The sequence below is a fragment of the Salmo salar genome, chromosome 16 (genome assembly GCF_965601325.2).
Source record: "Salmo salar chromosome 16, fSalSal1, whole genome shotgun sequence".
Classification (NCBI taxonomy): domain Eukaryota; kingdom Metazoa; phylum Chordata; class Actinopteri; order Salmoniformes; family Salmonidae; genus Salmo; species Salmo salar.
The window spans coordinates 27,968,307-27,995,831 of NC_138306.1; the positions used below are offsets into that span (position 1 = coordinate 27,968,307).

Consider the following 27,525-nt stretch of genomic DNA (forward strand, 5'->3'; position numbering starts at 1 on the left):
TGGTCCCATGAAATAAAAGTTCCCCCATCCATACGCACAAAAAAATGATTTCTCTCACATGTTGTGCACCAATTTGTTTTCATCCCTCTTATTGAGCATTTCTTCTTTTCTAAGATAATCCATCCACCTGACAGGTGTGGCATATCAAGAAGCTGATTAAACAGCATGATCATTACACAGGTGCAACTTGTGCTGGGGACAATAAAAGGCCACTCTAAAATGTGCAGTTTTGTCACACAACACAATGCCACAGATGTCTCAAGTTTTGAGGGAGCATGCAATTGGCATGCTGACTGCAGGAATGTCCATGCGAACTGTTGCCAGAGAATGTAATGTTCCTTCCTCTACCATAAGCCGCCTCCAACATCGTTTTAGAGAATTTGGCAGTACGTGCAACCGGCATCACAAACTCAGACCACATATAACCACGCCAGGCCAGGACCTCTACATCCGGCTTCTTCAGCTGCAGTATCGTATGAGACCAGCAACCCGGACAGCTGATGAAACTGAGGAGTATTTCTGTTTGTAATAAAGACCTTTTGTGGGGATTGGCTGGGCCAGCTCCCCAGTGGGTGGGCCTGGCTTCAAAGTCCTTCCAGGCCCAGCCTAGTCATGTGAAATCCATAGAGTGGGGCATAATGAATTTATTTCAATTGACTGATTTCCTTATATGAACTGTAACTCAGTAAAATCATTGAAATTGTTGCATGTTGCGTTTATATTTTTGTTCAGCATACATATGGTGAGGACTGTAAGTCATGGATACTGAGTAAAAGGTGTTAGGATGGGAACTGATGATTAACCTTACTGCAGTAACCACATTATTGCGCAAGGAAATAGATATTACTACCAGTTTCCATGTTTTCATTCAGACATGATAACAGATCTGTATATAATAAGAAGGTGCTCATAATTAATTTTTTTGTCACATACACCGGATAGGTGCAGTGAAATGTATTGCTTTACTGGGTCAGCCATAGTAATATGGCAGCCTTGGAGTCTCTGCCCTAACAATGGGAGTCGTTGTCCTGGCAGACAGCAAGAGTAGGTCTGCTTAAGCCGATAGAAACACATTGGCCTTATTTTGGCAAGAGATAACCCTCTCACTTCACCTCTTCCTCTCTGATAACAAGTTAACCATCTTCTAGAACCAGGAAATAGATACCAGGACAAACAGGAAGTGAGATTGTGATTGAGCGTACTTTGTATCAGGAAGGCAGGCCTCAGGGGTTCAGGGCAATATTCTGGTACGCTCACTTAGAGGCACAGCATTAACATGGAAGTTAAAAAACTTACCCTGCAACCACAACCACTGGTGTCTAACATAGTGTATGTAACAAAGGTGTTTCGGTGAACTACGTCGAATGATGAGTAACCTTGTTTCAGACATGAAGACTTGGGTTAGCTCCCCCAAGGTAATGGCGGCTTAGCTCAGTGAACTACACAATGTTGTGGTGCTCAGATGTCCTGGGTTTAAACCTGTTGGTCACATTCTGCAAATGTCTCTGATTGTTAGGGCCAACCACACTGGGCCAAACTATAGTAAATACAGCACTGGAGAATTAGTGTTGTCAACTCAGACCAATCATTCCAGGGTATTACAAGCCAGTCCAAATGTTTATGTTTCATTCATTCCATTCGGCGTGAGAAAAATCTCCTGCAATAGGTTCACTGCTCGCCAGGAGACAGGCCAAACCAACTTATGAAACCCATGTCCTAAATGTGTGAGGAGGCTAGAGACAGAGAGCGAGAGGAGCGAGAAAGAGAGAGAAAGAGGGGTGAGAGAGAGAGGAGCGAAAGAGAGAGAGACCTACACATAGAGGACCCACGCCGAGAGGACCTACATCCAGACCACAGCACCACCAGCCACATCCACACCTCCTGTGTGAGGCAGGGTCGTACTCTGCGAATGTTGTAGAGCATGAACCTACAGGATCGGGTCACCGCCTTGATGTTAGTGGAGAACGACAGGGTGTTGTCCAGGGTCACGCCAAGGTTCTTAGCACTCTGGGAGGAGGACACAATGGAGTTGTCAACCGTGATGGCGAGATCATGGAATGGGCAGTCCTTCCCCGGGAGGAAGAGCAGCTCCGTCTTGCCAAGGTTCAGCTTGAGGTGGTGATCCGTCATCCACACTGATATGTCTGCCAGACATGCAGAGATGCGATTCGCCACCTGGTTATCAGAAGGGGGAAAGGAGAAGATTAATTGTGTGTCGTCTGCATAGCAATGATAGGAGAGACCATGTGAGGATATGACAGAGCCAAGTGACTTGGTGTATAGCATAAACATATGTTTCCCATGCCAATAAAGCGCCTTAAATTGAAATTTGAAAAATTGAGAGAGACAAACATCCCAGTAAATGTATTGATTTTCAATACCCTAAGCTACTTACAGTAAGCCTTCAGCAAAACTAGAGGCTAGAAAGAAAATGCACTGCCTAGTGCCCACTCCATCACATTCATTAGGAGGAGGTTGTCTATTTGAGAGAAAAAAACATATATAGTTCTTACAATACTTTTATAATGCATCCTTCCAACAGCTCCCTGGAGAAATCACTGATCTCAAGTGATTGGCCAGGTGAAAGGAAAGATTCCACTTTATAGCTTTCATACATCCAGACCAGTGGACCATTCAAGAAGGAGTGGAAGGTAGGGATGAAATAAGGAAGGAAGGATGGAGGGAAGGAAGGATACATTTATCTGTTGGAACATGGTCACAGTCTCGGGGCGTACGAGCGACAGTGGGCGCGCGCACAAATACACACATCCCAGACAACACGGACTAAACTTTCCTCCCCTTCTCGTCAGTCTGTGCGTGCCTCGCCAAGTCGTGAGAGCGCAAGAAGAACTCCCCGCTCTCTAGCACGCGTTTTAATTCCGCTACCAAGGTTGGTAAATATATTCTCTACAATGTCGAAAAGTTATTGTGTTTATGTATGTTTTGTTATTTTTAGATTAGCCTGCTGTTTTATGTAAGTGTGCTTTTCACTCGAGGCTGTTTCAGCTTGTTCAGCAATCGGCGACCCCGCCTACCTCATCAGCTCTCTTTTGTTCTTTCTCCGTTCAATTTCATCTCCCGAACACAAGGTCCGCTCATTCCCCGTTGATTAATGCTAATTTGTTGTATGATTATGCGCAGCCGTGGATGTCTCAGTGTGGTGTTCGGGTTACTTTGGTGATGGGTGAGTTTAGAGGGCTGTCTGTGTTTAGACGATGTCGGACTGGGACCCATTTTTGTGCTGCCTAGTAAACAGCAGCTGGAGGAAGGTGTGGTTTGGGTGGTAATTAGGTTAATGAGATTACCCTAAGAGAAACATTGATGGTCATAAATAACTTTGATTAAGTTAAGTGGCTTTTGTGCATGTTCAGTTTGACGAATATTTAACGGTATAAACCCCAAATAATCTTACTGCGCGCATTATTTGAGACAATCAAGTTCACTGTTTGCGCATCCGTCGTGCACTTTATTTGGAGCGCAAAACAAGTGTGTAGCAGTGTGTGTGTGTGTGTGAATCGATTGTTTCTTCGTAGCGCATAGTTTCACTCCAACGCGTTTGGGGATTGTTTTAAATCGTCGCATGCACCCGCGGTGCCCATGGACATGTAGCCTACATACCACGCACGTGCGCTTGCAGCTCGGCGCGCCCACCCCGGGGGGGGGGGGGGGGGGGGGGGGGCACACACACACTAAACGCTCCATAGAGCGAACACGTGATCCTGCACGGGAAGGAACATTATGTTCCAATGCATCGAGGTCAATAGTGCCTCTTAACCTGTATGATCCTAATATTTATGATCATAGTAGTTTACCATTTTTGTCTCTGCAGAATTGCATCAACCACTTGCAGAATAGTGAAGTTGTTTGAAGTAAATGGACATGGGTCATTTGTGAAGGGAGGATGGGTTAAAGCTAGAATCCTTAATTGAAATGATAACAAACGTCACCCCACCTGTGTTTTGGTACAAAGCTTAGGGATGGGCCTGGAGAAATGAAACCACTCTCAAATTCATAGAATGGGCTGAGGATGTAAGGACTGATGACCATCCATGATATCAAAAGGATAGTTTTAACCATGTTTTTAGGCTATACAGTGTTTGTTTACATGGTTTACAAACATTGAAGTAAAACAAGCTTGTATTTTGGGTTTTAAATGGTGTATGACAGTTGAACTAACCTCAAGGCATTTATAAGTTATGTTCTTTAAGAATCAGTGGATATATATATATCATTCATTTTCTAAGTCCAAAAATGCATGTAGAAACAAAGGGTTCCACTACTCAGAAGTTCAGTGACATGGACAGTTCACACTAATCATACCACGTACAATAGAATGATAATGCAACTGCCAGTGATTCTGATGTGTCCCTGATGAACCAGTAATGTGACAGCCAAGTCTCACCATGGTTAGATGATGATAAGCCAACTCGAAATCCACAGTTCATTGTTGGTGACAGAGCAGATAAACCACTTTGAGAAGTAGACTAAATGCTGCATCTCCTCCCACCCCTGACAGCATAAGACAAGTTGATTCAGATATTACTGTCTCTCTACACCTTCTCCTCACTGGTTTAGCTTGTGGCGATGAGAGCGGTGTTCAGTTGGTAACCAAACACTTATTTCCACTAGGGATGTACAATATATTGGGGAACATATCGGAATCGGCCAATATTAGCGAAAAGTGCCGATGTGAAAAACCGATGTCAAAGCTGACGTGCATACCTAATATAATGTAGATGCATCCCGTAATTACATTTTGCGCTACACGTGCAACACTGCATACTTAACCTAGCCCACAATGTCTGCTGTGTGGATTGAGCAGTCATTTGAAAGAGTAAGAACATTTCAGCGAGACAACTCAAAAGGCAAAATCCATTAAAGCCAAGATAATGGAATTCATTGCCCTTGACAATCAACCGTTCTCTGTCGTGGGTTTGCCGACTGGTCGAGCACCGGTACACACTACCGTGTGTTATTTTTCAGATGTTGCCCTACCGGAGTTACAGTAATAGCGTCACTGCTATTAGCTTCAAGACATGCATACTATGGAACGCCGTTTGGGTCTTTTGCGTTTCAAAAAGACACAGTAGCACTGTCAAAGCTATAAAAAAAAGTCTGCAAACACCGGCCAAAAACGATGTGTTTGCAAAACCGCGTTGGTAATAAAGCATCATTTGTTCGACCGCAACTTCTGGGGTAACTAGCTTTAGCTTGGTACCTAGCTAGCAACAATACAACCAGCCTGAAAACAATGACCAGTAGAAACTAGTCATTTTCATTATTCTTAGCAATGACAAGGAATCCTTGTGAGTAACTATTGTTGTTAGCCTATTGAAATTGAACTTCAGTTAACCTCTATGGGCTAGGTGGGACGCTAGCGTCCCCCCCGTGGTGCACTCCATCAACAGTAGGTGCATTTCAAGAGCGGCAAATTTGAATCCAAATAAATGTCAAAATTCAAATTTTTCAAACATACAACTATTTTACACCCTTTGAAAGATAAACATCTCCTTAATCTAACCACGTTTTACGATTTCAAAAAGGTTTTACGGCGAAAGCATAAATTTAGAGTATGTTAGGACAGTACATTTACAAGAGTTGTGTGTAATGTTTTGTCAATTCAAAGACAGGGTCACCAAAACCATAAAACCAGCTAAAATGATGCACTAACCTTTTACAATCTCCATCAGATGACACTCCTAGGACATTATGTTAGACAATGCATGCATTTTTAGTTCTATCAAGTTCATATTTATATCCAAAAACAGCGTTTTACTATGGCATTGATGTTGAGGAAATCGTTTCCCTCCAATAACCGGCAGTCAAGTCAACACCACAAATTAAATAATTAAAATTAGAAAACATTGGTAAAATATTATATTGTCATTTAAAGAATTATAGATTTACATCTTTTGAACGCAATCAACTTGCCAGATTTAAAAATAACCTTACTGGGAAATCACACTTTGCAATAATCTGAGCACTGCGCCCAGAAAAATACGCGTTGCGATACAGACTAGACGTCATGTTGGGGAGATCTAAAATCGAAAATACTATGTAAATAATCCATTACCTTTGATTCTCTTCATCAGATGACACTTCCAGGTATCACAGGTCCATAACGAATGTAGTTTTGTTCAAAAAAGCTCATCTATGTCCAAAAATCTCCGTCTTGTTAGCACATGATCTAAGCCAGCCGGACTTCTCGTCATGAACGAGGGGAAAAAATATATTTACGTTCGTTCAAACATGTCAAACGTTGTATAGCATAAATCATTAGGGCCTTTTTTAACCAGAACATGAATAATATTCAAGGTGGACGAATGCATACTCTTTTATAACGTATTGGAACGAGGGTACCCAACATGAACTCGCGCGCCAGGTGTCTAATGGGACATCATCGTTCCATGGCTCTTGTTCGGTCAGATCTCCCTCCAGAAGACTCAAAACACTTTGTAAAGGCTGGTGACATCTAGTGGAAGCAATAGGAAGTGCCAAAATATTCCTCAGCCCCTGTGTTTTTCAATGGGATAGGTTTCAAGGTAATACAACACATCAGGTATCCACTTCCTGTCAGAAAATGTCTCAGGGTTTTGCCTGCCAAATGAGTTCTGTTATACTCACAGACACCATTCAAACAGTTTTAGAAACTTTAGGGTGTTTTCTATCCATATGTAATAAGTATATGCATATTCTAGTTACTGGGTAGGATTAGTAACCAGATTAAATCGGGTACATTTTTTTTATCCAGCCGTGCAAATACTGCCCCCTAGCCCTAACAGGTTAATGACAAATAGCTATCCAGCTACTTAACCCTGTTGCTCAACGCTAACGTTATAAGCAGCCAGCTAGCTTCATCTGGCTAGTGAGGCTTGACCGGACTTGGTTGTGTTGAGAAGCTAAGCACAATAGTGGAATTTGCTGTTTGCCTTCAAAATAAAAGTATGTAATTGACAGTGATGCAAATGAAAACAAATACTTTTATTTTGAAGGCTAACCGCAATGTCCACATTGTGGCTAATCCTTATTGTGGCAAGCTTCACATAAATGGGTCCAACCAACATTAATCAAATAAAAACTCTTATAAATTAGGGTTATTTTAGATGACACCTAGCTATAGTTAGCTAACTTATAGCTACTGAAACAGATTGTTGCTTTGGTATGTTTTTGAGGAAGAACATTGCTTGCATCTATGAACTAGTTAGCTTTTCTTTATGACCAGCACTGTAGGTGCACGAGACAACTTTACCAGCATCATAGCATACGTATCGAATTGTTGTGACATGAAATACAACAGATGGTGTAATAACTACGTTAAATTATGAATGCGTTAAAGTATTGTGACATGCAGCCATATTCATGTCCTGATTGGTCAACAAGCTTATTTGACATGTCAAATAGTGTTTTCTACTTGTCATAGTTTTCTTTTTTGACACGCAAAGACCCAAACGGCGTTCCGTAGCAATCCTGGTTGAGAATGAAACGACTGAACAATGAAACAGCACAGCAAGTAAGTGAAAGAAATGGGTTTTACTGGTAATGGGGACATGCGTAAATGCCAACAAAATAACTTTTTGGTGTGTGTGTAACCTTTACTTGGTAAGTCAGTTAAAAACAAATTCTTATTTACAAAGATGGTCTACCCCGGCCAAACCCGGTTGACGCTGGGCCAACTGTGCGCCGCCCTATGGGACTCCCAATCACGGCCGGATTGGATACAGTCTGGATTCAAACCAGGGACTGTAGTGACGCCTCTTGCACTGAGATGCAGTGCCTTAGACCGCTGCGTCCATGTGTGTTAATTATTTAACTGTACTAGAATGCTTAAAAGGCTGCTTAAATTTTAAATATCGCTTATCGGTATCAGGGTTTTTTTTTTTTCGAAAGGAAAATGTTGGATATCGGTATCGACCAAAAATGTAATCTGTGCATCACTAATTTCCACAGTTAGTTTACTTGCTCTCACCGATGCCTGTGATTTATGGCGTACTAATCCAATAAGCACATCCAAACTGGGCACTGGTGCTGGGAAAATCAAACAAGGCACAAGGTCAAGGAAAAGTCCAGCACACACAACCGAATAGCTGTGACTGAAAGGTGAATGTATTTTATCCATTGAGTTCATTAGCTCATGTGCAAGTCCCTGTGTCCAAGACAACAAACTAAATATGATTCTTTAGATTACTGATTCACTAGACCTGTTAAACCTGTAACAGGTGACGATACAGCCACCCTTAGGAAGCAGGACTTTTTGTCCCAGTTGTTTATCTTGGTGCAAAGTTTGGGTGTGCAAATGGCCTTTCCCCCTCTCCTGATCTGCTCGCTGTCGGGCCCTCTCCTCCTCATGGTTGAGGTCTCTCTCACTCTGCCGGTCTCATTGTCTCTAGGTGCATCATGGGAAACAAGATCAGCAGGAGACGGGACACCGCACCAGCTGAGCAGGAGGCTGCAGAGGAGGCAATCGACACGCAGGAAGCTGTGGTGGAGGCAGTACCTGATGAGCCAGTGGTGGTTGCAGAGGCGACTGAACCAGTAGTAGAATCAGTGCCAGCACCGGTACAGGAGGCTGAGCCAGAGCCCCCCAAGCAGCCAGAGACGGAGCCCCCATTGGAGAAGCCGGTGAGCGCCCCACTGGTAGACCTTGCACCAGCGCCGACCCCAGCACCGCCTGAACCCGAGCCCCTGGTGTCAGTCAGCAAACCGGTGTCAGTCAGCAAACCGGTGCCAGTCGGCCCAGAGCCAGTCGTGCCAGTCGGCCCAGAGCCAGTCGTGCCAGTCGGCCCAGAGCCAGTCGTGCCAGTCGGCCCAGAGCCAGTCGTGCCAGTCGGCCCAGAGCCAGTCGTGCCAGTCGGCCCAGAGCCAGTCGTGCCAGTCGGCCCAGAGCCAAAGCCAGTCGTCCCAGAGCCAAAGCCAGTCGTCCCAGAGCCAAAGCCAGTCGTCATAGAACATGAGGCTATCCCAGAGCCCTTCCTCTGCCCCGCCCATCTTCTGGACCTGGGTGTCCCTGAGCTGACCCCTGAGCCCCTCGATGCTCCCCCCTCTCACAGATCTGCCCCAGACCAGCCCACAGACCTGGGGGATGCAGAATGCTATGACGACAACGTAAAGGCTGCCTGGAATTCTGTCTCCGTCCCGGAAGAGTCCAAAGAATCCCCGGAGAAGCCAGCGACCATGGCAGAGCAGCTTCTGTGTGATGTCAGGGGCAGTGAGCTGAGCAAAGCAGACTCTTCAAGCACTTAGACCTGACGGCCGACGACATCATGGTCAATGACGTCAATACAGACGACATTCCGGAAGGTGACATGTCCACTGAGCTGATATGAGATGGGCGGAGAAAATGTATTTAAAAAAAATAAATAAAAAAAATAAACAGAACAATGACGTTCTGAAAAAGGCAGACGCAGCAGAAAAAAAATGCATTAAAAAAATAATACAACTTTGATCTGAGAAGGCTAAAGGGAAAACTAAGCAGCTTAAGGAGACTGTGAAGTAGCACTCAGATAATCTGAGACCTGGGATATATTCACTAGTAACCAAACAGAACCAAGCGTACGCAAACGGAATGAAACTGGGTGGGACTTACCTGAAATTGTCCAATAGATATTCTAGTTTCCGTTGCCGAACCATTTTGGAATAATGATTAGACCCCAGGTAATACAGACGTGCCTTTTCTTTCTGAGTGTATGTTGACTAAAGGGATGTGGTGATGGGTGGCCAGGGCAGGAGAGTGAGTACCAATCATCGCCCTCTGAGCCATATAGACATAACACTGCATAGCAGAACACTTACAGTAACTATATATGGTAACTATGTATGACAATACGTTTGCCTTGGTGTGTACACCTGATGAATTGTAACAACATTTGAAATCGGCCTACATGCTATGATGTACATTCATGCTTGGACTCTCACAATCCTTCCTCTTTAACTCTGAAACGGAAGTGACCTTATATTTTCTTGATGGTGAGAAGTGGTTTGGAGGAATGTATTAAAGGTGATGGTCTGGTTGTGAAAATAAAATATTGTTCCACCTTGAAGATGATTCTTTGTTTTCAATCTTTAAAGAGACTGAGGGCTGCAAGTGCAATGTTTCCAAGACTGACATTTTATATTAAGGCTGTTTTCAGAGGTTTATGTGCTGCCACTAATGCTGCAGAGATATGGCTCAGCACAACCAAGAACATCAGCAAATAAAGATTACCTTAGTGAGTCAATTTCAATCCCTAAACATGAATACAGAGATCAGGAAATCAAGAGGTGAAATAATTCTCTACATAATGACAGACCATCAGTTGTGGGCTACATTACATATATATCTGAACACTTGCACTGCTCATTCATCTAAATGCATCAAGTTCTGTCTATGCTCCAGTACACTCTTTCACGATGCAAAAAAAAAATCAATTTCTGCCCCAGAAACAACTAGATAGTGGTTTTGCTTGAATAGAGCCCTTGGTTGTTCATAACCATTTCCTTATGGCTCATGTCCCTGTAGGTATGTAGGAGGGGACAACTGCAAGCATAGAACTAGAATTGATGGAACGAACATTCTTAGTAAAGCAACGCTAGGACAGTCTGGGAGTGGTTTGGGTGGGGAGGGAAAAACACAATGTGCTGTTCTTGGCAGAGGTTTGGAACTGTCTTATTGGTCTAACTAATTTACTGCTTGGTTGATGTCACCATGGAAGGCCAAAACTCGCTCCCACTTAAAACAGGCTGAAATTTCAGGTGGACTTTACAAACAGCTCTTACACTAGGTGTCACAATTTCACAGTATTATTATAACCTCGTGTGGAAATATATAAAACACAGAATCACATTTTTGACTGCCTTGGGCCTTTAAGATCCATGGCCAATACAGCATGTGGGAAGCATGAATGTGTTTCTGCGCTCATGGAACCCCTCTTGCCCCTCCTGCTCATCCTGATCACTGCTCAGGGAGTTCCCACTCTCCCTCAACACACTGTCATTCCAACCCACATACACACATACATGCTGCGGAAGCACATTCACATACATGTGCGCACACATACAGTGCAGAACATGTGTGCACATAGAGGGAGGGAGACCGAGCGAATTGGCAGTTGAATCTGGGAGTGGAGAGAGGGAAAAGGGAGGGACATGGGAGGAAAGGGGTGATAAAGGGGGGTGGGAGAGAAAGGAAGATACTGAGGGAATGGGTAGGACAAGGAAAAGAAGGGAAGAGGGAAGAAGAAAAAGGCAGGACGAAGGTTGGGAGAAATGTGAAGAGGGAGAAAGGGGAAGAGGGGGGAGTGAGGTTTCAGGGGGTCTAGGTCAGTGGTCTCGTGTGACTGTGCTAGAGTGCAGCATGGGAAATCTGCTCCTCTCATAAACTCATAGAACTTTCCTACACCCTCCCACCCCTCCACTCTGAGACACAAGTCTTCCACCATGGATGTATTCAATGGGTTGAAATGTTCAGAACATTTCAGATGCGATATTGTATAAGCTGATTTACTACATGCTCCTCCCAGTGCTTCTATACAGTAGTCATTAGGTGACCACGCTAGAAAGGTCAAAGGTGTCAAAACTGATGAGCATGTAGTACATCAGCTGCTTGTTCTGCAGTTAAGGTTTGAGTTTACTGTTCAAATTGTAGTTCAAATGTGCCGTACTTCTGTCCTGTCTAGTTTGGCCACATACTGACATACCAGTCCCCTTACTCATAAACCTCAGGGAGGATGTAGTATTACTGATGGAAGTGTATAGTGTGGGAGCCTCCCGAGTGGCACTGCATCGCAGTGCTTGAGGCGTCACTACAGAGTTTGATCCCAGGCTGTGTCACCACCGGCAATAGGGCCAGCGTTGTCCGGGTTAGGGGAGGTTCTGGCCAGGGGGGGGCTTTACTTGGCTTGTCATGCAATAACGACTCCTTGTGGCAGGCCAGGTGCCTGCAGGCTGACTGCGGTTGTCAGTTGAGTGGTGTTTCTTCCAACACATTGGTGCAGCTGGCTTCCAGGTTTAGCGGGCGGATGTTAAGAAGTGCAGTTTGGCGGGTCATGTTTCGAGGACGCATGACTTGACCTTGGCCTGTCCCGAGTCCGTTGGGGAGTTGCAGCGATGAGATAAGATTGAAATTGGGGAGATGCATGACTTGACCTTGGCCTGTCCCGAGTCTGTTGGGGAGTTGCAGCAATGAGATACGATTGAAATTGGGGAGATGCATGACTTGACCTTGGCCTGTCCCGAGTCTGTTGGGGAGTTGCAGTGATAAGACAAGATTGAAATTGGGGAGAAAAAGGGGGTAAAAAAAATAGATAAGACATGTATAGTGTAGAACCAATATAATTGTTTTTAATTAATGTAGAATCAAGAATCCGGTCAGCTCTATTCACAGTTTACTCACTGAATACACCCCGCATCGCTCTCACAGTCTCTCCCTTATGACAGTGCAGACTAGGCCAGTGAGGGTATTTTACTAGGATCCCCATAAGCTGTTGCAAAAGCAGGAGCTATTCTTCCTGGGGTCCACTCAAAACATGAAACATGACATATTACAGAACATTAATAAACAAGAACAGCTCAAGGACAGAACACATACACTCCCATTGGTAAGTTTTGTTTCATCCCTGATGAATAAGGATTGGATTTGGGGAGGATAACATCATCATAGATCTGATCCTAGATCTGCCAGACATAACAAGTCAGACCAGCAGCCTGTTCTTCTCCAGATGTGATTCCTATCATTCCACAGGCTCTGAACTCAATAAACACTTCATATCTCCACTCAGAGATGTGGTCACCACACAGAATTAGGGGAAGGGCTACTGGCCTATTTTAATAGGAAGACATAGTGTAAGCTAGCTAGTCATATGTAGGCTCGTGATATAGTCTCTGACTGGTGGTCGCTAATAGAACTTCATTATTCGTTTTCTGAAGTAAAAAAACAAATCAGGGATTCCTGATTATCAGAAATCATAATATAAGCTAATTTAAATCATAATTGTCAAACATTTCTGAGTTTAGAAACTTCCGATACAACACAGGAGTGTTGAACAGAAGTTTGACTCAACAGGTTCTTTTCACTAGCGATCAGAACCAAAGTCCAATTGCTGGTAAAACTCCAAATAGCTTTGACGTTTACCAACTGTCAGTTTCCTCCATGTAAGAAAAGTATGAGCTCCTGCTGTTGTTTTTACTTTGCACTTTCACATACCTTTTCTTCTCCCATTCAGTCTATGTTTCATGCATGTTTAAACCACACTCACACACCCATAGTCATGGATTGCATAAAATTGTCTCAAACTCTAATATTTATACTGAACAAAAATATAAACGTTAAACGTTGGTCCCATGTTTCATGAGCTGAAATAAAAGATCCCAGAAATTTTCCATATGCACAAAAAGCTTATTTCTCTCAAATGTTGTGCACTAACTTGTTTACATCCCTGATAGTGAGCATTCCTCCTTTGCCTAGATAATCCATCCACCTGACAGGTGTGACATATCAAGAAGCTGATTAAACCGCATGATCATTACACAGGTGCACCTTGTGCCCGGGACAATAAAATGCCACTCTAAAATGTGCAGTTTTGTCACACAACACAATGATACAGTTGTTCACAATGATATCAGTTTGCTGATATCATTGTGAACAGAGTGCCCCATGATGGCGGTTGGGTTATGGTACGAGCAGGCATAAGCTACGGACAATGAACACAATTGCATTTTATCAATGGCAATTTGAGACAGTGACAAGATCCTTAGGCCCATTATTGTGACATTCAGCCGCAGCCATCAGCTCACGTTTCAGCATGATAGTGCTGGATCTGCACACAATTTCTAGAAGTTGAAAATGTCCAAGTTCTTCCATGGCTTGCATACCCAGACATGGTCACCCATTGAGCATGTTTGGGATGCTCTGGATCTACATTACGACAGCATGTTCCAGTTCACGCCAATATACAGCAACTTCGCATAGCCATTGAAGGAGTGGGACAACATTCCACAGGCCACAATCAACAGCCTGATCAACTCTATGCTAAGGAGATGTGTTGTGCTGCATAAGGCAAATGGTGGTCGCATCAGATACTGAGTGGTTTTCTGATCCACGCCCCTACAGATGGACATCTGTATTCCCAGTCATGTGAAATCCATAGATTAGGGCCTAATGAATTTATTTCAATTTACTGATTTCCTTATATAAACTGTAACTCAGTAAAATATTTTAAATTGTTGCATGTTACATTTATATTTTTATTCAGTGTAATAAGCTGTAGAAAGCCTTTCTCCTTGAGGGACAAACATGATCAACTCTCTATAAGTAGAGAACGCAGTTCTTAAACTCAAGTCAGTAAATAAAAATCATCATTGTTCATTCCCTGAAGCCTCTAGGGTCCCTGAATGAAAAGGCATGGTGTGAGAGTAGCAATGAGACATTGCTGCATATAGACACCCTTCTGTTTAATTCAATAGAAACAACTTCAGGAGACGACAAGTGAACGACCATCTCAGTCTCAAGACATACATGAACAGTGAACAAAATGATGAAAAATGTCAAGTGAGTTACATTAATCATTTCCATTTTTCTATTCCAAACCATATTCAACTACTTCACATAGGCACCACAATACTGCTGCGTAAAAAACAAGGTTGAGGAATACAGAACAGATCCGTCATTAATCCTCAGGATAATTAATTAACGCATTTCAAATATATCTTCATGTGTTTTACTTATAGTAGTACAAAATAGAAGTTAACAATTTCAAACTGCGAATTAAATGTAAGTACTTCAAAACTATTACTCAATATTAAATTGGAGTATTTCAAATATATTACTGTGATGTACAATAGACAAATCAGTGTTTTCTTCTCAGATCTCAGGGAGAGGTTGAATCCATACCCTGGAATTTAGCCTGTAGGGAGAGAAAGAGAGAGGAAGAGAAAATGAGAGGGAACAAGACAGAACGTGACAGAGAGAATGACAGAGAGACAGCAGGCTCAGTCGAATACTCACCAACTGAAATTGAAGTCAATGACAAACATTTGTAAAACCATTGTTGATGCCTGTTACCTGCAGGTGTTTGTATGTCTTGGCCAGGTCTACATTGGTGCGCCCCGGCTGGAAGGGATAGGACCACAGGATGGTGTTCCAGGATAGAACAAACCTCGACACAGGTAACGCTCCTCGTCACGGCTGAAGTTCCTCCTCTCCCTCTGTAGATGAAGAGAGGGAGGGAGAGGTAAGAGGGAGAGAAAAAAAAGAGGGCAGGGTTTAAATTGGAAAGACGGAATGTACGAGAATGCAGAGAACAGCAAGAGACAGAGAGAGGACATGAGACAAAACACAAAATCAGTCATCATCCTCCTTTCCTTGGTTTTGCGACAGACAGACACAGGCACCTACCTCTTGGGTAACATTCCCCTACTGAACAGGAAAGGAGCCACCATCACACACACGCATACTGGCATAGTTGTCTCTGCTGTCACATTGCCTGGTAACTAGAACACTAGCCATCCTATACAGTCCATCCACTATAGATTAACCTCCATTCAACACACACTTCTACAGAGACAGAGCTGGTCTCTCTCTCTCTCTCCTTACAGTCAGAGAGGGTTTTCCCATGAACAGAGTCTCCCGCTGATCATCAATGGCAACATCTTCCCCATGATCTGTTCTCCTGTCTGTGTGTGTCAACGAGAGAGAGAGAACATTATTCTGTGTGAGTGTGTGTGTAAGAGAGAAAGAGAGTGAGAGACAGAAAGCAAAGAACCGATGTCACGCCTCATTGAGAGCAGTTGTCAGAGCGTGTTGAACTAAACACAGACAATCTAATAAAGACTAAATACAATCTCTCCCTCCCTTCTTCATTGGAGTGACATTACGTCACTTGTCACACCTAATACAGCTGCCTGCAACCAGAACAATAGAACACAAGGGAGAGATTCACTGGCCAGAGAGGGAGAGAGACTGAGAAAGAGAGAGGGGCAGAGAAAGAACAGAGAAAAGCGATAGAGAAAGACAGAAAGAAAAGGAGGGCAAGGGGGGTAGAGACTCTAGAGCACACGAGATGGCGACATACAGTCAGGATGGAGAAAGCGAGAGAAAGACGGAGAAAGAGAATGTAGTATTTCAGACCAAAAAAAGAGTGGAGGACGAGGAAGCATGTGTTCAAAAAGAGAGGGCAAGAGTAAATCTGAATGAAGAGTGAAACACAAAAGACTAGAAGTGGACACTACTACAGGACATTGGGGGGGGGCTTGACAGCGCTATAACAGAGTTTAAACTAGCTAGCGTCGTACAGCTGTAGAGCTCAGTAACAGAGTGATGACTACTGTAGCTAGGAGCTAGTGTTGGACAACTAAGGCCGCTCTGGCCTGTGCTGTGAGAACATTGGCAGTGGTTCAACATTCCTCTGTGCTGCCAGGAATATACTGGACACCAGGAATCTCACGAGAAACACACACAACCACAAATGCGCACACACACAGGCATGCGTATACACACAGACATTCAAGTCGCATATTGGTTATAACCTCAAAGCAGCCCGTCACCACCGTCTAACTTATCCCATAACTCAACTCTCTCTAACTTATCTCCAATCATCAACTTATCCCATAACTATCCAATCTCCAACACCCATTTCGAATTTAGCCCAAATCTCAGCCCCTTTCTAACCCCATTCTGTATCCTGAGCACAAGACTGACCCTAACCTCTGACCCCTTGCAATGATCGAGTGAGATTACCCCCAAACATACCAGTGTAATTGTTGCACAACACCATAATGCATGATTATGTAACCGTGACAGCTAGGAGGCAGTGCTGCATACATGATCAGAACAACTTCCAGAAGTAACATTTAAAACACACACACACACTTCCATCCAAAAAGAAATCGAAACAGAACATACAGTATCACATTTCAACAAAAGCTTAATTTCCTTACCTTCAGAGCACCGAGCCTTCTTCAAGGGAGTGAGACTAACATCTGAGAGAGAGAGAGAGAGAGAGTCAGAGTCAGATGACACATTAGAAGCGATACGGCCATCTCATTATGAGCCGGGTTAAATGAAGGCTAAAGTGCCAATGTGCTGGAGTGTGTTGTTATGGCGTCTGAACATCCTGTACTTCCTCTCTCCTGCACCCTCCTGGTCACAGAGGAGATGCTTCTCATCAGACCACCTCTACACACAGGAGTCAGGGTGATATCTCCATATGGACTACGCTTCTTCAGCGGGGTGAGACTCACATCTGAGAGAGAGCGAGATAGAGACTAATATAATATGTTGTTGTTTTCCAACCCAAAGACAGAGGATGGAATTTTTTGAGTGAGATGGTGAATCTTACGGTTGTGGTCATTTCTGTGTTGTCCTCTGTGGGTTGAGAAGCTCTTCAGCAGGGTTCCTTTATGGATAGGAGTTAGACTGGCCTCTGTTACAACAGGACACGCATCACGTCAGATCGCGTCGGTGTGTGTGTGTGTGTGTGTTCAGCACTTCAGGATTCTTACCTCTGCAGTGATCCCAGACGCTCTGCGTCCCTCCCTCTCTCTGCTTGGTCGTGTGTGCGTCTCTCCTGCGTATTTCTCGGAGGCACTTTGTGTAGCTGTGTGTGGCCTGCTGCAGCACCACGTGCAGGTCACAGCTGTGAGGACAGGACCTCTGGAGGACAGGGAATGACCGGCTGGTCACCTCACTGAACCGCAACCCACAGCCTGGGGAGATGGAAATAGCTGGGTTAACAAACACACACACACACACACACACACACACACACACACACACACACTATACTGTATACATACTCACTCACACACACACCTGAGCACCTATAGGTGGGTTTATTTGTGGTGGCTGGAGTCTCCATTATTTTACGGATCTCGCTGTCCAGCAGCTCAGAACACACAGAGAGGGCATCTAGGGGGGGGTGGGGCAAGAACTATATTACTGTTGGGATTTGGTAAGAGACTGTTCAACTTTCTTTCAGAGCTGTAGATAAAGCGATAAACAGAGTTTTGCATTGTCACTTTATCCCATTGACATTAGGTACCTTCATCGTCCAACAGTTTCTTCTGCCTGCCCAAACCTGGCTTGCCTGGAGCTGGGAACTTGAACACTTGGCTTAACCCCAAACTACGAGGGAGAGAAAAACAGGTATATACAGAATTCCACTTCATTTCTTACATAACATTATGATGAAACACTTCACAAGAATCATGTTTCAATAAATATAGCATTTGCATATTGTGCAGAGTACTGACCTGTGTGTGTGTGTCTGGGAGTGTCCCTCTAGTGGCCTGGAGGAAGAGGAGGTGACCAGTGTTCCCGTCCCCAGACATACAGAACACCTCTCATCCTCTCCACCACTGGGCTGCCCCGGGACACCAGCTGTACCAAGTCGAGCATGGCCCGCGGCGGACACAGTCTGCCGTCTCCTCCCAGGGTGCTCGTCTGGGCGGTTCTCGGTCTGTGTGGTTTTGCCTTTCTCTGCCAGTGTGTTCGTGTAGAGAGGATAAGTGTTTCTCATAGCTGCCGTGCCCCTTTTCTTCTCTCTTTGTCTGTTTCCAAGTGTGTGCACATGCAGCGTGGTGTGTCTTTCCTGTTCTGCCAGTGTGTTTCTGTATGCTGCCCTGTTGCTCTCCCTCTCTTGATGTGTGAGAGAGTGTGTGCGCGTCCTCTTCTCTCGCTCTCTGCTGCTGCGTTTCTGCGGCTCCTCACTGGCTTGGAATACCAGTCTCCTTACACGCTAGTGGTCAAAACAACCACAACTTTTGACAGCATATCACACGACATGGTGGAGCTACAATATTGCTTGTTATACCTATCCAATCCTTTCAGATTAACATGAAGTGCCTAGAGCAGGCCTGGGCAATTCCAGTCCTCAGGGGCCTGATTGGTCTAACACTTTCCCCTCCATCCCTAGAAAACACAGCTGATTTAAACTAATTGCATTTTTAACTGAAGATCATGATTAGTTGATTATTGGAGTCAGGTGTGTTAGCTGGGGCAAAGGCGTGACACGAATCAGGCCCCCCGGGGACTGGAATTGCCCAGGCCTGGCCTAGAGGGTTGGGGCCAGGGGTCTGTACAGAACAATTGTGTGGGGAGTGGACTGGAGCTTAGTTAGACCCTCACCGTTAGGTCATGCCCTCTGTTTGTGGGTTGATTCTCCTCTCTCTGGTCTCGCTTCACTCTCTCTCCATCTCTACCCCTCCTCGCTAAGACAGGCAGGACAGGGGTCTCTCTCTCACCATCCATTGCCCTCTCCTCTCCTTTCTCTCCTCCCCTTCCATATCTTCTCTGTTGGCCCCTCCGCTCTACTCCTCTCCAACTCTCCTCACCTCCTCCTCTCCTCTCCTGGTATGGTAAAGAGGTGTGGTGAGGGGTTGGGGGGAGAGGTATGGGTGAGAGTAGCTCCTTCCTCCCCAATCCTGCAGGGTTCTGTTGGTCTGGGAGGTTCGGTGTGTCCTCCTCCCACTGTTCCTCAGCTCCCTGGGCAACAACCAACACCACGCACACACGAGATAAAAGTAAGATTTGTGTGTCTATATAAAAGCTTGGCGTTTGAGGAGGGTGCATGTGGATGAGGGATTGAGTGTATATGCCTGTGTGTGGGGGAGAAGACTGATGTTTGTAGTGCCTTGGTAAAGATTGCTGTGTGTGTGTCTATTTAGTACACCTGAGCCTGTTGTCTCTCCAGCTGGTTGATCCTGTGCAGCATGTCTCGTGCTGACCTCCAGTACCCCTCCATGTCCACAGGGGGCTCCAGCTCCCCAGTCTGACCCAGGGACACCCCCTGGACTGCACCACGCAGAGACACAGCTGGGAAGCGAGAAGGATGATAGGAGAGACAGTGCTATGGACATCAAATGGCTAGACTCACTTTAACAGACTCACTAACCTTTGAACACAGGTCTTTGTTTGTGTGTGTGTGTGTGTGTGTGTGTGTGTGTGTGTGTGTGTGTGTGTGTGTGTGTGTACTCACTAGCCTGTTTGCAGGTCTGCAGTATGAAGGTAGCAGCCTTCCTGAGCTCTTCGCTGGTAGACTCAGTCAGTAGAGTGATGATGAGGGACAGACCTCCACACTGTAACAACTGAGACTGGTGCTCCTCTGGAGGGGGGATTCAAATACTCTAGTAGTTATTCCAGTTATTACTGTGCTGTTATCATTGATGTAATATGGTCATTATTTGTTTCCACTTAAGCTGTGCTAGTTACCAGAGGCCTCAGTGCAGTGTCCCAGGGCGAGTATGATAATTAGCCTGCCTTGGGGCTCCAGGATGGGACTGGACAGCAGGGAGATGAGCGGGGGAACCAAACCATAACCTGCCAGACCTGACACCAACACAGCTACGCACAGAGAAGAGAATGGACTGGTTACCTGAGGAGCGCTGGTTTACATGGCTGTATGAAAGTGAATGAGTTCTATACAAGTGCCTAGGCCTATAGCAGGGATCGGCAACAGGCAGCCCATGGGCCAAAATCTTCCTGTGAGTAATTTATTTTTTGCCCCCCCAAAGTTTCTAGTAAAACCAAATATTTTTTTTGTGGTTTTGGCAACACAAAGACTGTAAAATCACCAGGAATTCAGCAAAAAAAGATTTAGGATATATGTGATTGTGTCTCAATGTAATCAAGGTATGAAAATTGTTCTTTTCAAATACCATCTCCTTTTGAGTTCAGTTGTTTATTAATGTGCAGTATACAAATTCTTATAATTATGTTCCAGCCCCCCGACCCTCCGCTCTGACAAAAATCGTCCCGCCGATCTTGTTGCCTAGGGGGTAGGGGAGAGGGGTTGATTTGCGATTCAGGGAGTGAGTCACTCACGGTTGTCAGTGATGCATGCTGACACGGTTTTGGTCATGATGACAGACAGCTGACAGGCCAATGGGCTGTGGGAGGCATCAGAGGCAAAGCGAATCAGAGTTTGGGTCAGAGTTCCGAGCCCGCCAACTATGGAAAAACTCTCCTGAGCACAATCTGATAGAGAGGGATCCAAAGGGAGAGATAGATAGTTTAAGACACAGAGAAAGGAGTGAAATACAAGATAATGGGAGTTCAATAGATAAACCAAAACTGTTCTCTCCACTGTAGTATCTACAGACTAAAAGCATCCATCCGCGAGAGAGCGAGAGAGCGAGAGAGAGCGAGAGAGAGCGAGAGAGAGAGACCTTCATTTGAACAGTTAGTGAAAGGTTGTCTAAAGCAAAACACTCCAGGACACTGTAACCTCTACAGACTGAAGGTCTGCATCTATCCTTCAGATCTTTGTCAGGCCATCATGGAAATAGAACCAACAACACTACACTTATAAAACTAGTCGGATTACAATTACAAATCATCCATTGCAAGAGCAACCTAGGTATTCTGTGTGTGACAGACAACTTAAGCAAATCTTAGAAAAAGGCTAAACGACTATTTTAGATCACAAGATATGGATACATATGTAAGTAACAGACTCCAAACAATGTCAGTGCATCATCCCGGTTTTACTCACGGTTGTTGGCGACCGTCATGGCTATGAAGGAGCAGATGGGCTGAACCATCTCTGCCTGGGGGTGAGAGAGCTGCTGCAGCCAGGACTTGACCAAGGGAAAGGCTGACACACAGATACGCTGGCTCTCCTCTAGGGAAAGAAAGGGTTAAGCCATGAGACAAAAAAGGTTTTCTTCCTTCGATTTCCCTTCTGTTCCATCTCTCTAAAACATTAAACTACTGCAAGATACACACATGCATGCGTAACCACAGTTGTTTATTTTATGTACAGCTGGATAGAACACTGTACAAGGACACAAACGTACACACGGACACAGGTGTTACCATTCTGGGGGTTGTTGACACAGCCACAGAGAGCACTGGACACAGAGGTCCAGAGTTGGAACAGCTGAGTGATGTTAGCAGGTTTCACTGTGGCCTTGCCAGAGAGAGGGAAACTAGTCCTGCGGAGAGAAACATCAATCAACCTGAACTGGAATTGGTGTTGTCCTATATAGTTTCAGTGCTATTTTTATCTACTGCTCACCTCAACCATCCAGGTCTTTTGTAAAAGTAAATGAGTTCTCCATTTGGAAACTTCTGCCTGAAAACCAGTGGTGCTTTTCAGTGTTTACCTGAACAAGTCTAGCAGGATGTCCAGACAGCCAGAGGTCTGAGCGAAAATCTGGCCAGACCCTAAAGCAGCACACACAATGAATCACATTTTATGTACAATATACAGTGATTTTCACATAAACATCACAAAGTGCCTTACAGTAACGTGGCCTAGACCCCAAAGATCAAGCAGTAGCACAGTGGCAAGGAAAAACTTCCTGGAAGGAAGTAATCTTGAGAGGCACCAGACAGGGGAGCCCAAGAAGGGCCGGTCCATCCTCCTCTGGCTGTACCAACTAAAACACATGCCTGTCATGACAATCACTCCCTGTCCAAAATCAATTCTCAACCCCAGAGCTTACTGTTGTTGGCGACGAGGACAGAGATCAGGTAGACAGCTACTCTCCTCTGGGTCAGTGGGCTGTCCTGCTGCATCAGACCATCTGTCAGATCACTGAACAGCTCCCTCCTACACAAGGCCTGCTTACAGTACACTACACACACACAGCTTGTTTACAATTCACATACAGCATCAGAGAGAACCTGCTTAAAGTACACTACCAGTACACACACACCATTGGCCTCTGCCAGCGTTCCCAGTATGAAGAGAGCAGTCTCCCTGACCTCTGCATGAGCACTAGATTTAGAGAGGTTGTACACGAACACCACCCCTCCAATCTCTCTGAAGAAGTCCACATTCTCCTCTGAGAAAGAGAGAGAGAGAAAATCAGTGCCATTGCATAACTGTTAGATTAATAGACAAATCTATCTTTAGGGGATTTGCGGTGTGTGTGTGTGTGTGTGTGTGTGTGTGTGTGTGTGTGTGTGTGAGAGAGAGACCTCTCTGTTGACAGATAGAGTAGATGGTAAGAAGAGCTTGTTTCTGTGAATCAGGACATCTCATCTGGTACTTCAGACACTCCAGCAACAAACTCAGATCTGTCTTTGTGGCTGTAAAGTAAAAATAAACTCGTGGAGATACATACAAAACCAACAAATAAACAAAAACCGTCAAGTACTGTAGTGTAACTTATCCATCAACTATGACCAAAACTCACCATTATGTTTGCTTACGCTGGAAACATCCTTTTCCATCTTCAGTGGATATGCTTCATGAAATAAAGACGCTAGCTAGCTAGAACAGATGTTCCCAAAGATATTAATCTGTGCAGTTACCGTAACAGCTAGCTAGCATGAAAGCAGTCAGATTGCCGGCGTTGTCACCCAGCTAACTCTCCTCATGAGCGACCGCACTGAAATCACTTATCTAACGTTAGCTAGCTACTTGCCAATTCATCATTTCACTTCATTAATTACAATTCAAAAGTATACACTTTTACATTGACATTTGTCCTTTGCTGGACACTAAACAGATTGTATTTAAGGTGCTGCTGTGTTGCTGGATGGTTAAAATGACAGTGGATGGAAGTTGATTATAAATTGCCGCTACGATGCAATCGTTTCTGATTGGCCACATGAAAGGCGTGCTTGATTTGTATGTGAAGACCGAACGAAGCCAGGTAGTTAATTAGCTAACAACGCCCGCGTTAAAACCTAGTCAATGGTTAAACATTAGCTAAATACCACACAGATACGAAGGCAGTTTGAGACGCTGCACCGTTTTCTGCGAGAGGAATAGGTGGGATTAGAGCGCTGAGGCAAGAAGCGGGGGACATGAGTCGAGCGGGAGGACGAACAGAGTGATGCCGGCATCTCTGTCAACTAAGGTAGGAGCAGGGTTGTCACTAGTTACCACAGCCACAAAGTTATAAATCCCGCCTTTTTATACAATTTATCTTTGGGGATTCCGGATGGACATTGATTATTTTTTGTGCCGGAAATGAAATGGAGTACCTGGAGCAGTGTTGCCAATTTAGCGACTTAGTCGCTATATTTAGCGAGTATTCAGACCCCTCTATTGACACATTTTTAAAAAAGCGACTAGCGACAAATCTAGCGACTTTTTCTAGTGTTATTGGAGACTCTGACGTGAAAGCACGTATCGTTCTTACTCTTCTCAGCGAGCAGCGGGTGCTGCCGAGGGCCCCGCCCCCGTCCCAAAGCGCTCACCGGCGGCCCAGTCGTCGCGCAGCAGTCCCTCCCAGCTACAGTCAGAACAGGAGATGTTAATTCCTCCTCGTCCAGACTGGAAATGAATCGCGCATGCGGGAAGCTGCCGCTGGCTGATCCCGCCCTGGCTAACGTTCAGGGCGGAATGTAAAATGTTCTTTGTCTGAAATAAATCACTGCTTTTGACTCACACAGCCTGTCACTTACTCACCTTGTCCACTGTGTGCGCCTCTGTAACATAAGCTAAACATCTAGCTGGCTAGCTCATCATGTCTCAGTCTAAACTGTACAGTCGTGGCTAAAAGTTTTGAGAATGACACAAATATTAATTTTCACAGTCTGCTGCCTCAGTTTGTATGATGGCAATTTGGATATACTCTAGAATGTTATGAAGAGTGATCAGATGAATTGCAATTAATTGCAAAGTCCCTCTTTGCCATGCAAATGAACTGAATCCCCCCAAAACATTTCCACTGCATTTCAGCCCTGCCACAAAAGGACCAGCTGACGTCATGTCAGTGATTCTCTCATTAACACAGGTGTGAGTGTTGACGAGGGCAAGGCTGGACATCACTCTGTCATGCTGATTGAGTTCGAATAACAGACAGGAAGCTTCAAAAGGAGGGTGGTGCTTGGAATCATTGTTCTTCCTCTGTCAACCATGGTTCTTCCTCTGTCAACCGTCATCATTGCTTTGCACAAAAAGGACTTCACAGGCAAGGATATTGCTGCCAGTAGGATTGCACCTAAATCAACCATTTATCGGATCATCGAGAACTTCAAGGAGAGCGGTTCAATTGTTGAGAAGAAGGCTTCAGGGCGCCCAAGAAAGTCCAGCAAGTGCCAGGACCGTCTCCTAAAGTTGATTCAGCTGTGGGATCGGGGCACTACCAGTACAGAGCTTGCTCAGGAATGGCAGCAGGCAGGTGCGAGTGCATCTGGACACACAGTGAGGCGAAGACTTTTGGAGGATGGCCTGGTGTAAAGAAGGGGAGCAGAGAAGCCACTTCTCTCCAGGAAAAACATCAGGGACAGGCTGATATTCTGCAAAAGGTACAGGGATTGTACTGCTGAGGACTGGGGTAAAGTCATTTTCTCTGATGAGTCCCCCTTCCGATTGTTTGGGGCATCCGGAAAAAAGCTTGTCCGGAGAAGACAAGGTGAGCGCTACCATCAGTCCTGTGTCATGCCAACAGTAAAGCATCCCGAGACCATTTATGTGTGGGGTTGCTTCTCAGCCAAGGGAGTGGGCTCACTCACAATTTTGCCTAAGAACACAGCCATGAATAAAGAATGATACCAACACATCCTCCGAGAGCAACTTCTCCCAACCATCCAGGAACAGTTTGGTGACGAACAATGCTTTTTCCAGCATGATGGAGCACCTTGCCATAAGGCAAAAGTGATAACTAAGTGGCTCGGGAACAAAACATCGATATTTTGGGTCCATGGCCAGGAAACTCCCCAGACCTTAATCCCATTGAGAACTTGTGGTCAATCCTCAAGAGGCGGATGGACAAACAAAAACCCACAAATTCTGACAAACCCCAAGCATTGATTATGCAAGAATGGGCTGCCATCAGTCAGGATGTGGCCCAGAAGTTAATTGACAGCATGCCAGGGCGGATTGCAGAGGTCTTGAAAAAGAAGGGTCAACACTGCAAATATTGACTCTTTGCATCAACTTCATGTAATTGTCAATAAAAGCCTTTGGCACTTATGAAATGCTTGTAATTATACTTCAGTATTCCATAGTAACATCTGAAAAAAATATCTAAAGACACTGAAGCGGCAAACTTTGTAGAAATTAATATTTGTGTCATTCTCAAACCTTTTGGCCATGACTGTACACTCAAAAATACAGAAAGGAGTGGGAATCAAATCCTGAATTCAAAGGCTGGTTGAAGCCGTTTATTGGAGATGATACACGGGCATACTGCCTGTATTGTAAGGCTAATTTCTACACCAAACTTAGTGATGTAAAAAAAACACATGACAACTCAAAAACATACTCAAAAGGCAAAGCCTTATAACAGTTCCACCCAAAACAAGCTGCCATTTATGGTTAAAAGAATTGACTCTGCAAAAAAAACTGAGGCCACCATAGCATTAGCTATCTCTGAACACTGTTCCATGCTGGCATGTGATCACATTGGAGAAGCATGTAGAGCTGCTTTCTCAGACTCCACTGCTGCTACCCACTTCAAAATGCACAGGACAAAGTGCACAGAAATTATGACTAGCACCATACTTTCTGAAAAAGTTGGTTGCAGATGTGGGTGACCAGCGTTTCAGCCTCCTCCTCGATGAGTCCACGGATGTAAGTGTTTCTAAGTACCTGGGGGTTGTCATAAGGTACTTTAGTGACACCAAGCAGACAATTGTATCAACATTTCTGGGGCTTGTTGAGTTGGAGGGAGGAGATGCGGTCCTGGCCGTTCTGCTGCTCTAGAGGAGACCAAAAAATAGCTGCCCCCTGCAAAACTAGAATAGTCCCAGTAAGCAAAATGACGTTGAAAAGATGTCTAAAATACGTATGTTCCAGACATTGACCTTAGTTTCAATTTAGGTTTTGAATGAAAGGTGAAAATACGTATTTTCCGGGTGTTTAAAATATGTATATTTCCAATGTTGAAAAGGTGTTTTTGGTTTTGGATTTGGCTTGACTCCTATCACATCGCTTCAAGAGAAATACATAATTGACAGAAACAACCTGAATTGTTGCGTCTCGTTGTGTTGTTTCCCTCCGGTGGCTAGCTAGCAAAAATGGTCCCTTTCCTCAATTAGCAATAGATGGAGATAGGGATTTGGACTTGTGGTTTTACTTAATTCTCCGTACTGGCCAATGATTATAACCGCAATTCTGATCCAACCATAAATTCATACATTGTGCCCCTGGACTGAGAGGATGGAAGTTCAATATGTAGCTAGATGTAGTCGGCTAATGTTAACTAGTTGGCTAATTGCTAATGTTGCTAATGAAAGGAAGTTATGCTAGCAAGCAAGCATTTTAGCCAGGTAGCCTATAAGACAATAAAAAATAAAAGGATGTACTGTATGACAGCGTATAGACTTTTGTCAACACGAAAAAGAGGAAGATGGCATTTGTTTCTGTACAAGTAGGGTGAGTCAACATGTTTTTTCATACTTGCATGCACACACACACACATACACACACAGAAATCAGAACCATAGACCTTCACATCCTATTTAGGTTACGTTGACTGGACTAAATCGTTTTTGGTATCTTTTAGTTGTCACTGTATTCGACTAAACATAGCTACAGTATCACCCTCAGGCACTTAAGGAAATCATGAATGTCATGGATATATTGGAATTAGTGGATATATGGAGGCTTAAATACCCTGACCTAGTTAGATATACATGGCGGAGGCTTAATC

General features: G+C 44.5%; 2 protein-coding genes across 4 annotated transcripts; one reads left to right on the forward strand and one right to left on the reverse strand.

Moving 5' to 3' along the window:
- Window positions 1-2,737: 2,737 nt before the first annotated feature.
- On the forward strand, window positions 2,738-10,037 carry LOC106573476 (uncharacterized). Of its 2 annotated transcripts, none has more exons than XM_014148563.3 (2): window positions 2,738-2,890; window positions 8,388-10,037. In XM_014148563.3, the coding sequence occupies exon 2, from the start codon at window positions 8,395-8,397 to the stop codon at window positions 9,238-9,240; it is 846 nt and encodes a 281-aa protein (XP_014004038.3). In that variant the 5' UTR covers window positions 2,738-2,890; window positions 8,388-8,394; the 3' UTR covers window positions 9,241-10,037. The 2 variants fall into 2 exon arrangements, with proteins under 2 accessions (XP_014004038.3, XP_014004039.3); XM_014148564.3 differs by lacking the exon at window positions 2,738-2,890 and adding an exon at window positions 3,059-3,184.
- Window positions 10,038-14,403: 4,366 nt separating this feature from the next.
- Window positions 14,404-24,194, reverse strand: terb1 (telomere repeat binding bouquet formation protein 1). 2 transcript variants are annotated; one of them, XM_014148537.3, is made up of 23 exons: window positions 24,067-24,194; window positions 23,113-23,189; window positions 22,895-23,005; window positions 22,630-22,758; window positions 22,417-22,548; window positions 22,075-22,135; window positions 21,785-21,903; window positions 21,462-21,590; window positions 20,792-20,944; window positions 20,180-20,311; window positions 19,947-20,072; window positions 19,641-19,783; window positions 19,097-19,453; window positions 18,223-18,707; window positions 18,012-18,094; window positions 17,783-17,878; window positions 17,473-17,676; window positions 17,310-17,393; window positions 17,091-17,213; window positions 16,909-16,950; window positions 15,566-15,645; window positions 15,035-15,177; window positions 14,404-14,876 (listed from the first exon to the last, which is right to left on the reverse strand). In XM_014148537.3, exons 2-22 carry the CDS (start codon window positions 23,147-23,149, stop codon window positions 15,064-15,066), a joined length of 2,940 nt encoding a protein of 979 aa, XP_014004012.1. In that variant the 5' UTR covers window positions 23,150-23,189; window positions 24,067-24,194; the 3' UTR covers window positions 14,404-14,876; window positions 15,035-15,063. The 2 variants fall into 2 exon arrangements, 1 of the variants encoding a protein (XP_014004012.1); XR_014380869.1 differs by lacking the exon at window positions 15,566-15,645.
- Window positions 24,195-27,525: the final 3,331 nt, after the last annotated feature.

Coding starts and splice junctions, on each gene's coding strand:
- LOC106573476 (XM_014148563.3), top strand. CDS start 8,395: ATGGGAAACAAGATCAGCAGGAGACGGGACACCGCACCAGCTGAGCAG.
- terb1 (XM_014148537.3), bottom strand. CDS start 23,149: ATGGAAAAGGATGTTTCCAGCGTAAGCAAACATAATG. Junction 18,095..18,222: donor TCCCAGACACACACACACAG/GTCAGTACTCTG, acceptor TCTCCCTCGTAG/TTTGGGGTTAAGCCAAGTGT. Junction 17,677..17,782: donor ACCCACCTATAGGTGCTCAG/GTGTGTGTGTGA, acceptor CCATCTCCCCAG/GCTGTGGGTTGCGGTTCAGT.